At 43.3% G+C, this 15031-nt stretch overlaps 1 protein-coding gene across 1 annotated transcript in view; it reads left to right on the top strand.

The window, feature by feature from the left end:
• mfge8b (milk fat globule EGF and factor V/VIII domain containing b) overlaps positions 1-4656 on the top strand; it is a 46237-nt gene extending 41581 nt beyond the window's left edge. Inside the window, exons 9-10 of the mRNA XM_070442945.1 lie at positions 977-1132; positions 1507-4656. Of these exons, the coding sequence (XP_070299046.1) occupies positions 977-1132; positions 1507-1650 (300 nt within the window). The 3' untranslated portion in view covers positions 1651-4656. The remainder of the gene's footprint in view (positions 1-976; positions 1133-1506) is intronic.
• Positions 4657-15031: the final 10375 nt, after the last annotated feature.

Below are 15031 nucleotides of genomic sequence, written 5' to 3'. Positions count from 1 at the left end.
CGCGGGCAAGTCCAGGCGAAYGTTCAGACAAAGTCATATTACAGTTCGTAGAAACATGTCAAACGAAGTATAGAATCAATATTTAGGATGTTTTATCATAAATCTTCAATAATGTTTCAACCGGAGAATTCCTTTGTCTGTAGAAATGCAATGGAACGCAGCTAACTCACGAGAGCGCGCGAGACTGAGCTCATGGCACTCTGCCAGACCCCTGACTCAAACAGCTCTCATTCCCCCCTCAWACAAGGTACTAAAGACTGTTGACATCTAGTGGAAGCCTTAGGAAGTATAATATGACCCCATAGACACTGTATATTTGATAGGCAATGACTTGAAAAACTACAAACCTCAGATTTCCCACTTCCTGGTTGGATTTTTTCTCAGGTTCTTGCCTGCCATATGAGTTCTGTTATACTCAGACATCATTCAAACAGTTTTAGAAACTTCAGGGTTTTCTATTCAAATCTACTAATTATATGCATATTCTAGCTTTTAGGCCTGAGTAGCAGGCAGTTTACTCTGGGCACCTTTTTATCCAAGCTACTCAATACTGCCCCCCAGTCCCAWAGAAGTTAAACATTTTAAAGGCAATGCTACCATTTGGCTAAGGTGTATGTAAACTTCCGACTTCAACTGTAGGTTAGAGTTGGTGCTGGTGAAAGTTCTGGAAGATTCTCACTGAAAGTTTACTTTACTGACAAATTACTGACAATTTGTTTTGAACTCAGTTTATCTGCGTAAGCCTAAGATGTTCCGATGACACAATATTCTTATTTTTCATGGTAGAACAGTGTGGTGGGGAGATGTAGTGGGGGATACAGACAAATAAGGGCACAGATGAGAAAGTGGCAGAGACACAGAGGGCTCAAACCCCCGTCTCCAGGAGGCTTTGTAGCCTGGAGRCGGCAGCGTTGCCACTAGACCAGAMTCTGGCACTGAACCCTGCTTGTTCTGACAATTCCTCCTTCTGTAACAGGTGGACCTGGAGTCCCCCAAGAGGATCACAGGCATCATTACCCAGGGGGCCAAGGACTTTGGGGCAGTCCAGTTTGTTTCTGCCTTCAAGGTGGCCTACAGCGACGACGGCCAGTCCTGGAGCATAGTCAAGGACGACGTCGCCAGCACAGACAAGGTAGGTGGCCAAATCTGTCCCTCCAGGGTAGTGTGTTCTCTTAGGGTGTTCTTAAAGGGGTTTTCCACCCAAAATACAACATGGTTTTTARACTAACCTTAAGTGGAGTTGATTCCCCTACCGTATGTATTTTGAGTGGAACATCCATTTAAAGGGAGCCAAGCATGAATGTGTGCCTGCCTACGAATAATAGACCAAGTTGAATTACTTTGTTGATATTAAATATAGGTGTTATTGATTCAGCGGATGAAACGCAAAGTCAAGATGTCATAGATTTAATGATGACCTTTATATTGTATGATAGGGCAAGAGACACTGAACATCTAACTAGCACTCATCAGTTCTGTGCTTGTGATTTGGCTCCCCACTTCCAGATCTTCCCGGGTAACAGCGACAACAACGTCCACAAAAAGAATGTGTTCGAGCCTCCCTTCTATGCCCGATTGGTCCGCATCCTGCCGTGGGCGTGGCACGAGCGCATCACCTTACGAATGGAGCTGTTGGGCTGCGATGAGTAGCCCCGTCCCCGCCCAAATCTCCTCCTCTTTCCCTGCCCCTCCTCCTCTTTCTCCTCCTTTCCAAAACCTCCTGAGCCACYCCTGCACTGCCTTGCTCACACCCGTAGAGGGCAGCAAAACACCACGCCACCACCACAACCCTGCCCCGACTGGAGAAGGTACAAAATGGACCCTAACCACTGATCTAGGGTCAGATRAGCCCACCTAATGGTTWCGGGTAGYATTAGGTAGGGGTAATCTGAGCCTAGGTCGGGTGCTGAAGGTCAATTTGTACGTCGAGCGCACAGACTACTGCTGTGTCAGCCGGAACTACATGGACTCTGAACCTGTCCTTCCTAGATCAGGGCCTTATTCAGAGTTTTACAGTAGGAGTGCTGATCTAGGATCCGGTTCCCCCTCTTATTAATAATTATTATTTAAAGGCAAAACTGATCCTAGATCAGCACTGCTACTSTGAGACGCTTTATGAATATGGGCACAGAAGACTGAACCTGAGACCCATCGCTAGTGATGTACAATACAGTAGTAGCTAACTTGGCTGAGATGTTTTTCCAACTGAGAATTGTCACCTGACCATCCAGAGACACTGAAGTGCGTAGTAGTATTATCGAACACCCTCGTGTAGTCTTATCGCTTAGCCATTTTCTTGATTCTGCAGTGCTCCGGAAGAGATGTGTTTTGCGGGAGTTTTTGTTTGTGTTTTATTTCGTTGGGCTTCTTAACCAGGGAAAGACCCGTCGTGTGACTATAGGATTTATAAGATTGACTTGTATTTTTTGAAAAAGGAAGGTATACCAAATGAATTTCACTTTGTTGACAAATTGATGGTGTTGGTTGACTAGTTGTGAATGCATTATGATTTATTAGCCATGTTTTTACTAAATGCAGTTTTTCCAAATAAGTAGCAGACTTAACAAAAAAATAGAAAGCATGTATAAAAAGCTGGGGAGAGACTCTTATTCTGTAATCTTGTGACATTGAGTGATATTCAAATCCCAAAACAGTTCAATGCAATTTTAGTTTATATTTTTTTGCTAAGGGTATCTACAAGTGCAGTAATACTCCTACAGTATGTGGTGTTCTATAACTCAATTTGCTCTGATTGTGTCTGTCCTTTCATTAATGCACTGTGAGTTGTGACGTCAATGTAATGCATTTATTACTAATTGACTAATATTATGAAGTGACATAGAAAATAGGGGGTTAGCAAGTTGATGATGCTGCCAGATTAAGGCAGATCAATTCTAGCCTGATCCCAGAGATGTTTGTGCTGTCTTGACAAACACGATCATAGCAGTTGGCTAGACGGCACAACAGATCTGGAACCAGGCATATTTTCATATTGTATGTGCTACTAATGTTGTTATAACCCTTATGATACACAGCTCAACTTAATATGATTTKGTTTTCCCATTTTTAAAAGGCACTTTCAGGGTCAAAGCTGTATTATTGTTTGCTGAGGTAAATATGTGGAAACTCAAAGTTTTCTACATTAAAGAAATAAAGTACAGACGTTGACAGACATACAGGTAACTGCCGAAATAAAGGAAACACTTGAGTAAATGAGGGATACAAATGATATTGAAAGCAGGTGCTTCCACACAGGTGTGGTTACTGAGTTAAGCTATGAACATCCAAACATGCTTAGGATCATGTATAAAACTGCCCAATTGCTTAATAATGCCAATTATTTTGGCTACCATGGCTAGAAGAAGAGATCTCAGTGACTTTGAAAGAGGGGTCTCAAAGGAGCACAGGGTGTTTAAAGGGTGTGTGTGTGTCAGTCACCAGATCTCAACCCAATTTAACACTTATGTGAGATTCTGGAGCAGCACCTGAGACAGTGTTTTCCACCACCATCAACAAAACACCAAATGATGGAATTTCTTGTGTAGGAATGGTATCACATCCCTTCAATTCGCTCCATTATTAATTTTTATTAGAGATCCATACACTTGTAGAATCTATGCCAAGGCACATTGAAGCTGTTCTGGTGGCTCGTAGTGGCCCAATGCCCTATTAAGACACTTTATGTTGGTGTTTCCTMTATTTTGGCACTTACCTGAAGATTGAGTGTTTGAGAACAAAGCGTTTTAATACTATGAATCTGTCATGTCACTGCATAGGAGAGCAGTTATATGGCTTCCATAAGTTATCAAAGGGCAATTTTAGATTTTTGACAGACGATAGCAACCAAAAAAACACATTTCTGCCAGTTTTTGTTATTTTTTGAGCTGGTTATCCTACCTAATGTAAATACTTTTTGTAAAAATGTGTTCCTTGAAGTTGTAATATGTAAATGTTTTGCATCAGACCAATCAAATGCCATCCATTTATCACAAGAGGACCAAAATGATGCGGAGAATTCGAAGGCTGTGGCCACACTGATAAGATGGAAAAGAAAAATCMAATTTAAAAATGATTTCTACGGTTGCACTGAACGTAAGACGTGACATGGCAATCTGCATATTGCTCCTAGGTCATAGCTAGCATTGTCAAGCTCCCCCCATGAATGATGAATTATGGGCTTGTGCAATAAGATAGTTTTTGATTTGAATGAATATTAATATGAACAGCTGGAAAACATTGGCGATAGATATCCTCTTTAAATGCATGTGAATAACGATGCATTTGCAAGGCTATGGATGGATTGTGGTGTCAAAGACTGTAATATATTTATGATCTTTGTAGACTGTTCCAAAATAGTTATATTATCTGATGTCTGCATGCATTGTATTGACTATACTTTTTTTTATTTTTTAGATCCAACATAGACGTTTTGATTTATATTTTCTCTGTAAATTTTTCTGATTCGTTCATCAGACTCTAGTTATTCCCGTTCTTTCATTTCCACACGGTCCTGGTTTTATATGATTCATAAAAAAAAGATTCAATTGATGTGTTTTTATGCGATATTATTAGTATTGATCAGTTTTTGTTTTCTGTGTTTCTTAAAATAATTCCCTTAACTCTCAAGACACAAACAATAAAGGATTTAAAATGACAGCTTGTATATTGTGCAGTAGCTAACCTGGTTTCAATTTCACCGTCTCCATTTCACCTGCATTGGGTTAAAGGTGCAATCTGAGATATTTGCAGGCATTTTTGGTCATTCATATGGCCTGAACAAATCCCAGATTGTATCTTTTACCCGACAGTAACCTGAATCCATTAGGATTGAATTAATTTAACTTTCACTTCAAAAGGAGAGGATCWAAAGGGCAGGAATCTTTGGGTCCATTTGCCTGTTTAGCATTTTTACGCCCTGAAGGCTAATCTATCCCTCCTATACCACGGTATTATCTAAATCATTACCRCCCACCCCTTTGCAATTTCCTCCTCTGTACCATCCTCTTGTATGGATGGACACACATTAACTCTGTTATGGATACAGATTTCTACTGCTATCCCTATGAGGCTGGTCTCATGGCAACAAGAATAGTTCCATAGCCACCTCTTATTCCATTGTGCTCAAATTATAGCATTTTATTTGACTGTCCTGTTTCAAGTTTGTATTTACCTGGTATTTATGAGGACATTATGTGATTTAAACACTGTTGGTAACTCCATGTTAGTGGTTAGAGCGTTGGGCCAGTAACCAGAAGGTTGCTGGATCGAATCCCAGAGCTTACAAGGTAAAAATCTGTCATTCTGCCCCTGAGCAAGGCAGTTAACCCACTGTTCCCTGGGCGCCGATGACGTGGATGTTGATTAAGGCAGACCCCCCCCCCCCCCCCCCCCCKCCGCTCTGATTCAGAGGGGTTGGGTTAAATGCGGAAGACACATTTCAGTTGAATACATTCAGTTGGATAACTGACTAGGTTTCATTACATTTACATTTAAGTCATTTAGCAGACGCTCTTATCCAGAGCGACTTACAAATTGGTGCATTCACCAATTTTCATTCATTCCTCCTTTTTAATATGGTATAATAGTACTTATTTTAATGAACCCGAAAGAAATTAGTAAATATTAGTGCATTAACATGTACCTGACTAATATGTGACTAAATACCAGGATAATAAAACCCTTAAAGAAAAAAAAATATATATGCGTAATCACCCTTAAACTTTTTTCTCTTCGGGTACAGCTGTGAGTCTAATGACAGAAGAGTGACTCCACACAGAAGAGAGCCTCCATACTTTCTAAACCTCAGTTTACACGTATCACTGATTGTGCCTATGGCTGTTCCTTTGTCATTCCATTTCCCTGTTTACAGTTCGACTACAGTGGTATCACATGGATGGAGCCACCAGATAAAGGACTGTGGGTGTGGTGTTTGTGCTGGTCTAAAAGTGTGRCAGTCAACATTGCCTGCACTATTTGGTGTAAAGGTTGTCATGTTGGTGTCATTATACTCATAGGCTGTCTCAATTACCTTAAAAATCCATCCTCGCCTCCTCTCCTTCATTGCTCTGATCTTAGAGAACTGACTAGGTGAAAGCCAGCCTAATTATAAGCTTCCGTTGTATGGTTTTCCCCCTGTCAAGTCTCTAATCATTGCAGATGAAGGGGAGGAGAGGACAGATTTAAAAAACAAATTGAGACAGCCCTACAGAGCACCCGAGAAGCAAGCTAGATCTACACAGGGTTTTCTAAAGCTAACCAGCTTCAGATTTCAATGTATATTTCCTAACCAACTTGCCAAAACTGTAGATTGTTAATTAACAAGACATTTGTGGAGTGGTTGAAAAATGAGTTTTAATGACTCCAACCTAAGTGTATGTAAACTTCTGACTTCAACTGTAGTTATTCTTCTTGTCCAGATGGGATAGGGCTGTGTGATGGCGATTGCATAATCTGTGGACCTATTGGGGCAGTAAGCAAATCGAAGTGGGTCTAGGGTGACCGGTAAGGCAGAGGTGATATGATCCTTGACTAGTCTCAGAGCAGATTAGCAGATGTTATTTGGGGTAGTCTGAAAAATTGCTTGTGTTTTAGAAAGTGCCGCTGTCTTTATTGTATTACTTACTGTTAATGCCGTCTTTGGTGTGCTTTTCAATGCACACGTTGTCATACAAAAGTGTTACATTGCGTGAAAGTTGAAAATGCATTCTGTCATTACTAAATGTGTAATGTGATCAGTGACGATTTTAGCATGTAAATATTTGAGGCAAACATTTTTTTTTTTTGATGCTGCCAGCAAAGCCACAACACTAATAATACATTAATTGCACTATAATGGTGCAAACTGTTAGGGCCTACAAAAAGCTGTCCCAACAGCAGAGTCCAAACAGCAGTCCCAACACTTACCACTGCTATACTGACTATCAGCGGAGCCTTGTCTGGCAGCGAAACAACAGTTCATTCACCTCATTTACCGCCTTTAAAAAAATTATGGATGACTCTTAAACAAATGTAGTTTCTACTGACAATTGAGATGTACAAACTATGGCACAGGGAGATACGAAAGAGCGGTCATTTAGATTAGGATTATGGTGCTTCAAGAAAACTGGGAACTCTGGGGGGAAAAAACAAGGGTGAATTCATGATGACGTACAGTTGATCTGCAAGTTGGAGCTCTGGAAAGAGGCCAGAGTTCCCGACTTGCAATTCCGATTTGTATGACCGTTCAAAACGTATTTTCCTAGTCAGCGCTTGTTGTTTTCAGAGTTCCCAGGCGTCTTGAACTTACTGAAGTCTGAGATTTCCCAGTTCCAGTTGTTTTGAGCGCGGCAGAAGTCATGCTGGATTGACAGCACGGCCAATGTTGAATGTTTATCCAATTAAGKTTGGAAAAGAGACCCTTAAACCCAGACTTGGACCGCACACCCACTCCACTGAATAGCAAGCTAGTGATTGCTTTGCAATGATTGCAATTAGGCACTGATTCCTTCCAAACCACTCATTGTTGAATTTACGATTTCAAACTTGTTGTGTAATGTTTATGTCCAATAGCTGATGAGCACCAATACATTTTATCTATAATTTCTCTTCACTATTTCTCTTCATATGACAAGGATTGAAAAGGATTTTCCAGTAGATTATCGACTTGATTCATGATGACTGCTAGCTTGCTAGCTAAGATTTTGAAAGTATGATGTTGACATGATCAGTCCAATCAAAGCTACTGTAGACAACATGATTTGACGTAATTTTATCTGTGGCCAATGACCTTGAGCCTTCTTGGATGGGCACTTATAATGTAACTCTATGGCAGCACTCAAGGGCTTGAATTRTTTAGCTCTAGCCATAGATTTTGTGTTGATGTAGTGTCCCCATGAATGACAGAATACTGAGCCAATCACGGCGCGARTAGAGAACATTACCAACTCCTACGCTCCGTATTTTCCGCTGGCTGCCCCACCACCACAGAAAGCACCGAGCTAGGCTGAAACACCTGCATTTTGGAGCTGCCTTATTCAAACAAGCAAGAAAGAGACCAAGTTTGTATGTGGCTTTTATATATTTTTTTCATTGTTTGAAAACTGATATGTGACACGTATTAATGGCAAAATAACATGGAAAACAGGCATAAAAAAATATATATGTACAGTACCAGTCAAACGTTTGGACACCTACTCATTCAAGGGTTTTTCTTTATTTTTACTCATTTCTACATTGTAGAATAATAGTGAAGWRATCAAAACTATGAAATGACACATATGGAATCATTTAGTAATTGTTGGTTCCAACCGCCATGTCTTTGTGAGATGCAGGGTAGGTGAACGGATAATCTCCACATGTATGGTTCCCACCGTGAAGCATGGAGGAGGTGTGATGGTTTGGGGYTGCTTTGCTGGTGACYCTGTCAGTGATTTACTTAGAATTCAAGGCACACTTAACCAGCATGGCTACCACAGCATTCTGCACCGATACGCCATCCCATTCAGCTCAGGTGCATCCTGTTTCCATTGATCATCCTTGAGATGTTTCTTGATCGGAGTCCACCTGTTGTAAATTCAATTGATTGGACATGATTTGGAAAGACACACACCTGTCTGTATAAGGTCCCACAGTTGACAGTGCATGTCAGAACAACAACCAAGCCATGAGGTCGAAGGAATTGTCCATAGAGCTCAGAGTGTCACGCCTGCTCCCGCTTTCCCTCTCTGGTGCTCGAGGGCACCAGACTGCCTATCATTATTACGCACACCTGTCACCATCGTTACATGCATCTGCGCTTAATTGGACCCACCTGGACTCCATCACTATGTTGATTGCCCCTCCTATATCAGTCTATTTCTTTGGTTAGATCCCTGAGTCAGCGTTAATGTTGTTGTGTGTTCCTGTCCAGATGCTSTCCTATGTCCGTTGGTCATTAAATGTTCACTCATTGTACCTGCTTCTCATCCCCAGCGGCGTTCCTTACTAAAATAAGCATCAGGAAGTTTTGGTTCGTGACGTTGGATCCGGGTGCTATCGCAGAGGGAACCAGGGGTGCCTCAGCTAGCTCAGTGGGCTTCCATGCCTTAGTTTGCTCGAGAGGTATTCTCGGTGGGCTCGGCAGGCGCCCACTCCACGTCATGCTTCAGCCGGCCACAACGGCTCCCGTCCGCCTCAGCCAGTTCGTCAGGCTCCCACGCCTCAGCAGGATCATCAGGCTGTCACATCTCAGCCGGATCGTCAGGCTCTCACACCTGAGCCGGCTCGCCAGGCTCCTACGTCTGTGTCGGTTCGTTGGGCTTCTATGCCCCAGACGGCTTGTCCAGCGCCCATGCCTCGGCTGGCCCGTCAGGCTCGCCCAGGTGGGAGGCCGGGTGGCGCCCCTAGAGGGGGGGTGCTGTCAAGCCTGCTCCCGCTCTCCCTCTCTGATGCTCGAGGGCACCAGACTGCCTATCATTACGCACACCTGACACCATCGTTATGCGCACCTGCTCTTCATTGGACCCACCTGGACTCCATCACTATGTTGATTGGTCCTCCTATATCAGTCTGTTTCTTTGGTTAGATCCCTGWGTCAGCATTAATGTCGTTGTGTGTTCCTGTCCAGATGCTGTCCTGTCCTCTTCCATGTCCGTGGTTAATTAAATGTTCACTCCCTGTACCTGCTTCTCATCCCCAGCGTCGTTCCTTGACCAAGAACCCGATGGTCACTCTGACAGAGCTCCAGAGTTCCTCTGTAGAGATGGGAGAACCTTCCAGAAGGACAACCATCTCTGCAGCACTCCACAAATCCGTTAATCCCTTCCATTGGGACGAATGAGTCATCATAATGCTGCATTAAATGTACATGATCTTAAGGGCATTGGCAAACACAATGTAAGTAATTTAATTTATGTACCCCTAATTGCACCGAATACATCTGTTTATCCTACAGCTATTGTAAGCAGTAATCATGAGACTATAAACCAGAATTACTGTCACGTGTACTCCCTCTCCGGCCTCTAGGTCACCAGGCTGCTCGTTATGGCGCACACCTGMCACCATCGTTACGCGCACCTGCGTGTCATCAGACTCCATCACTTCCCTGATTACCTTCCCTATATATGTCACTCCTTTTGYCTCCTTCCCCAGGAGTTATTGTTTCTGTGTCACGTCTGTGCGTTGTTCGTGTTTCATGTTTTGTATTATGTTGTGTTTATTTATTAAAACACTCACGCCCTGAACTTGCTTCCCGACTCTCAGCGCACATCGTTACAGMTACACTGTTAGCACTGAGGCGGTGTGCAATAGTAGGAAGACCACTTTATGCAGCTCACCCTGCACTATCAGCTCCAATGTAGATAACATGAGTAAGTCTACCTCTGATAAGTAAAGCATTAAAACAATCAAGCAACCCAGAAAAGTGCTAAAATAGCCCATATTAACATATGTAGCCTAAAAAACAAGGTCCATGAAGTCAATAACTTGCTTGTAACAGAGGCATTCATACAGTGACTTGCAAGTATTCACCCCCTTGGATTTTTCCTATTTTGTTTCTTTAAATGTATTTATATTTGGATTTCATGTAATGGACATACACAAAATAGTCTAAATTAGTGAAGTAAAATAAATAACTTTGTTTAAAAAACACACATTTAAAACGGAAAAGTGGTGCGTGCATATGAGGCCCCTAAATAAGATCTGGTGCAACCAATTACCTTCAGAAGTCACATTAGTTAAATAAGTCTGTCCTCGAGCAATCTAAGTGTCACATGATCTGTCACATGATCTCAGTGTATTACATGCTCAAAAAAATAAAGGGAACACTAAAATAACACATCCTAGATCTGAATGAATGAAATATTCTTATTAAATACTTTTTTCTTTACATAGTTGAATGTGCTGACAACAAAATCACACAAAAATTATCAATGGAAATCAAATTTATCAACCCATGGAGGTCTGGATTTGGAGTCACACTCAAATTAAAGTGGAAAACCACACTACAGGCTGTTCCAACTTTGATGTAATGTCCTTAAAACAAGTCAAAATGAGGCTCAGTAGTGTGTGTGGCCTCCACGTGCCTGTATGACCTCCCTACAACGCCTGGGCATGCTCCTGAGGAGGTGGCGGATGGTGTCCTGAGGGATCTCCTCCCCAGACCTGGACTAAAGCATCCGCCAACTCCTGGACAGTCTGTGGTTGCAACGTGGGCGTTGGTGGATGGAGCGAGACATGATGTCCCAGATGTGCTCAATTGGATTTCAGGTCTGGGGAACAGGCGGGCCAGTCCATAGCATCAATGCCTTCCTTTTGCAGGAACTGCTGACACACTCCAGCCACATGAGGTCTAGCATTGTCTTGCATTAGGAGGAACCCAGGGCCAACCGCACCAGCATATGGTCTCACAAGGGGTCTGAGGATCTCATCTCGGTACCTAATGGCAGTCAGGCTACCTCTGGCGAGCACATGGAGGGCTGTGCGGCCCCCAAAGAAATGCACCCCACACGATGACTGACCCACCGCCAACCGGTCATGCTGGAGGATGTTGCAGGCAGCAGAACGTTCTCCACGGCGTCTCCAGACTCTGTCACGTCTGTCACGTGCTCAGCATGAACCTGCTTTCTCTGTGAAGAGCACAGGGCGCCAGGTGCGAATTTGCCAATCTTGGTGTTCTCTGCAAATGCCAAATGTCCTACACGGTGTTGGGCTGTAAGCACAACCCCCACCTGTGGACGTCGGGCCCTCATCACACCCTCATGTAGTCTGTTTCTGACCGTTTGAGCAGACACATGCACATTTGTGGCCTGCTGGAGGTCATTTTGCATGGCTCTGGCAGTGCTCCTCCTGCTACTCCTTGCACAAAGGCGGAGGTAGCAGTCCTGCTGCTGGGTTGTTGGCCTCCTCCACGTCTCCTGATGTACTGGCCTGTCTCCTGGTAGCACCTCCATGCTCTGGACACTACGCTGACAGACACAGCAAACCTTCTTGCCACAGCTCGCATTGATGTGCCATCCTGGATGAGCTGCACTACCTGAGTCACTTGTGTGGGTTGTAGACTCCGTCTCATGCTACCACTAGAGTGAAAGCACCGCCAGCATTCAAAGTGACCAAAACATCAGCCAGGAAGCATAGGAACTGAGAAGTGGTCTGTGGTCACCACCTGCAGAACCACTCCTTTATTGGGGGTGTCTTGCTAATTGCCTATAATTTCACCTGTTGTCTATTCCATTTGCACAACAGCATGTGACATTTATTGTCAATGAGTGTTGCTTCCTAAGTGGACAGTTTGATTTCACAGAAGTGTGATTGACTTGGAGTTACATTGTGTTGTTTAGTGTTCCCTTTATTTTTTTGAGCAGTGTATATATCCTGTTCTGAAAGGCCCCAGAGTCTGCAACACCACTAAGCAAGGGGCACCCCGAGCAAGCGACACTATGAAGACCAAGGAGCTCTCCAAACAGGTCAGGGACAAAGTTGTGGAAAAGTACAGATCAGGGTTGGGTTAAAAAAATATCCCAAACTTTGAACATCCCACGGAGCACCATTAAATCCATTATTAAAAATGGAAAGAATATGGCACCAACAACAAACCTCCCAAGAGAGGGCCGCCCACCAAAACTCACGGACCAGACAAGGAGGCATTAATCAGAGAGACAACAAAGAGACCAAAGATAACCCTGAAGGAGCTGCAAGCTCCATAGCGGAGATTGGAGTATCTGTCCATAGGACCACTTTAAGCCGTGCACTCCACAGAGCTGGGCTTTAGTGAAGAGTGGCAAGAAAAAAGACATTGCTTAAATAAAGGTAAAACAAAAAAATGCAGTCAGAGAAGAGCTCCAACTTCTTAATCATAGCCTCATTTTTGTCCAGCACAATGAATTAGTTGCGGATAGTCCCTGTAATCCATTGTCAAGTGAAAATTCAATAAAACAGTTCAAATATAATGAAACTGTCTACACATTTCAGTTGTTTCAAAAACATTGCTCTGCTATTAGTATTTTAACTGTGTGAATGTTGGTCTCAACTTGACAATTCTGTTTACGTTGTCCTGCTTTAAGGGGGGCAACTATTGGGCGAGTGTCATGCGCAACCGCCAGAGGTAGCGTTCGGGTGTGATCAATTACAGTACAATATTACATTACAGTATATCTCTCGAGAATCGATACCTCTTGAGAATCTCTCAAAATTACCCCTAATTCTCTTCAATGAGAATAGACCCATAGTGTCCTTGAATGACCGTTCTTTCTCATTAGTATAATACACATGGTGCATGTTCTTTAACTGTGTGCTTGTGTGGGTATGTGTGTGCGTGGGTATGTGTGTGCATGGATATGTGTTGTGTGTGTGTGTGTGTGTGTGTGTGTGTGTGTTGTGGTGTGTGTGTGTGTGTGTGTGTGTGTGTGTGTGTGTGTGTGTGTGTGTGTGTGTGTGTAGGTGTGGGTGTGTGTGTGTGTGTGTGTGTGTGTGTGTTGTGTGCGTGTATGTGCATATGTGTGACTCCTTGTGCTAGATGCAAAGGGTCCATCAAAGTCTGTTCTGTTCTATGAAGGCCTCCTGGGATGAGGAGAACAGAACGACAGCAGGCCCTTTGATGCCACAGAAAATGAGGCGCTGCTGTTTGTCAGGAGGGAGGCAGGGAGGGAGGCAAGGAGGGAGGGAGGGAAGCTGTGATGGTGCATGCACACCTGGGCAGACAGATCAGTTTGACAGTTCCACCCATCCTCTGAAGTAGCGGGGTCTAGCAGTAAACACCACCACAGGTTACCATTAAGCTCATCCTCTGAAGTAGCAGGGTCTAGAAGTAAACACCACCACAGGTTACCATTAAGACCATCCTCTGAAGTAGCGGGGTCTAGCAGTAAACACACACAGGTTACATTAAACCCATCCTCTGAAGTAGCAGGGTCTAGCAGTAAACACCACCACAGGTTACCATTAAGACCATCCTCTGAAGTAGCGGGTTCTAGCAGTAAACACCACCACAGGTTACCATTGAGCTCATCCTCTGAAGTACGGGTCTAAGCAGTAAACACCACACAGGTCTAGCAGCTATGGAGCCTAGTCACGCATAACATGCCATCCTGAAGTAGCAGGGTCTAGCAGTAAACACCACCACAGGTTACCATTGAGCCCATCCTCTGAAGTAGCGGGGTCTAGCAGTAAACACCACCACAGGTTACCATTGAGCTCATCCTCTGAAGTAGCAGGGTCTAGCTAAACACACACCACAGGTTACCATTGAGCCCATCCTCTGAAGTGCAGGGTCTAGCAGTAAACACCACCACGGTTACCATTGAGCTCATCCTCTGAAGTAGCAGGGTCTAGCAGTAAACACCCGCACAGGTTACCATTAAGACCATCTCTGAAGTAGCAGGGTCTAGCAGTAATACACCACCACAGGTTACCATTGAGCTCATCTCTGAAGTAGCAGGGTCTAGCAGTAAACACCACACAGGTTACCATAAGACCATCCTCTGAAGTAGCAGGGTCTAGCAGTAAACACCACCAACAGTTACCATTAAACCCATCCTCTGAAGTAGCAGGGTCTAGGCAGTAAACACCACCACAGTTACCATTAAGACCATCCTCTGAAGTAGGCAGGGTCTAGCAGTAAACACACCACAGGTTACCATGAGGCCCATCCTCTGAAGTAGTCTAGTGGTTCTAGCAGTACCTGTTAATACTAGGGTTACAAAGGGGGTATATTACTACAAACTTTAAAAGTTTACGCAGTAAAACGCAAGAATTTTTGGTATTTTCAAGGATTTTATATCATCTTTCAAAAACATGTATAGAGCCCTGTGGGTACTCATATATTTACCAGGTGTCTGTAATGATATCTGACCACCTGTGTGCCTTATGCACATGTAAAAATATATGAAATAATAAGATGCTTTCAAAATGACAAAGCTGTGAAACATCCTAAATATGAATCAAAAACGTTGTTGTAATTACCATGTGTTTAATGTGAATGGTTTCAAAACAACATACTCTGTTATATATATTATTTTTTGTTGTGTAAATAACGTCAATAGTTATAAGAGTTGCAGTGTCCAATAGAAAATAATGCCAA

Source organism: Salvelinus sp. IW2-2015, linkage group LG4q.1:29 (genome assembly GCF_002910315.2).
Source record: "Salvelinus sp. IW2-2015 linkage group LG4q.1:29, ASM291031v2, whole genome shotgun sequence".
NCBI classification, from domain to species: Eukaryota; Metazoa; Chordata; class Actinopteri; order Salmoniformes; family Salmonidae; genus Salvelinus; species Salvelinus sp. IW2-2015.
Note: the sequence above shows the minus strand (reverse complement) of the source record. Positions and strands in the feature narration are given on the sequence as shown.